At 30.5% G+C, this 1,145-nt stretch overlaps 1 protein-coding gene across 1 annotated transcript; it reads left to right on the top strand.

Annotated features, from left to right (window-relative positions):
• On the top strand, nucleotides 1-1,145 carry K460DRAFT_164597 (uncharacterized protein). Its single transcript, XM_040926909.1, has one exon. It carries the CDS (start codon nucleotides 455-457, stop codon nucleotides 1,037-1,039), a length of 585 nt encoding a protein of 194 aa, XP_040782417.1. The 5' UTR covers nucleotides 1-454; the 3' UTR covers nucleotides 1,040-1,145.

The following is a 1,145-nucleotide window of genomic DNA, read 5'->3' as shown; positions in this document are numbered from 1 at the left end:
GGAATGGTCCGACAGGGCTATTGAAGAAGTATTTAAACTTCTTTGGCAATGTTAGTGAACACGATCAAAGAATTTTTAATCTTTCTTTATTTAGATTAAGGTTAAACTAAATAAAATGAATGTAGGATTAAAAGTTAGAGATCGTCGGTTATCTATATGATCGCGACAGGCTGGGTCACTAATGGGTGTCTGAAATGATGCTTAATGCACAGTCGAAATTTTTAGTTATACTTATAGCTAATAGAATAAACGAATTCAAAGTTATTCTAGTTTTTTATATATGCCTTTACATTTATATTAAATAAATTTGTACGTTTTACCTTATGGTCAAATGTCACTATGAGGTGCTACTGTTATTACTAACCTTATGAGTGCCATCCCTTGAGTAGGACAAGATATTGTTGAATTTATTTGAGGTGGTTTAAACACAGTTGGACCACATTACGGTGACGTAATGTTAAAAATTTTGCTTAATGCTGGAAAATCCCCCAATTTAGGATTTGCATACGATTTATTCTTGATTTTAACAACAATTATTTACGTAAAAATTGCATTGACATGGGGACAATCAGCAGGGGTGAGAAGTATACACACTTCAGAAGCCTCTCAGAGACTACATGCAAAAGATCTCTCATATGCTTATTTAGTAGGTTTATTTGAAGGTGACGGTTATTTTACTGTTACAAAAAAAGGTAAATATCTAGCCTATGAATTAGGTGTTGAATTGTCTATTAAAGACGTTCAATTGATATATAAAATTAAAAATCTTTTAGGTGTAGGTGTAGTAAGGTTTAGAACAAGAAATGAAATTGAAATGGTATCTTTAAGAATTAGGAAAAAAGACCATTTAAAAGAATTTATTATACCTATTTTTGATAAATACCCTATGTTTTCTAATAAACAACTTGATTACTTAAGATTTAAAGACGCACTATTATATGGTACTATATATTCAGAGGATTTACCTAAATATATTAGAGATAGTAAACCTATAAATTCGATAGAATCTATTACAAGTGCTTCTTATTTTCCCGCTTGATTGGTAGGATTTATAGAAGCTGAAGGTTGTTTCAGTATTTACAAATTACACAAAGATGATGATTATTTAGTGGCTAGTTTTGATATTGCTCAAAGAGATGGAAAGG

The sequence above is a fragment of the Cucurbitaria berberidis genome, assembly GCF_010015615.1.
Source record: "Cucurbitaria berberidis CBS 394.84 unplaced genomic scaffold K460scaffold_40, whole genome shotgun sequence".
Taxonomy (NCBI): domain Eukaryota; kingdom Fungi; phylum Ascomycota; class Dothideomycetes; order Pleosporales; family Cucurbitariaceae; genus Cucurbitaria; species Cucurbitaria berberidis.
The sequence above is the reverse complement of the archived record's forward strand: the minus strand, read 5'-3'. Positions and strand labels throughout refer to the sequence as shown.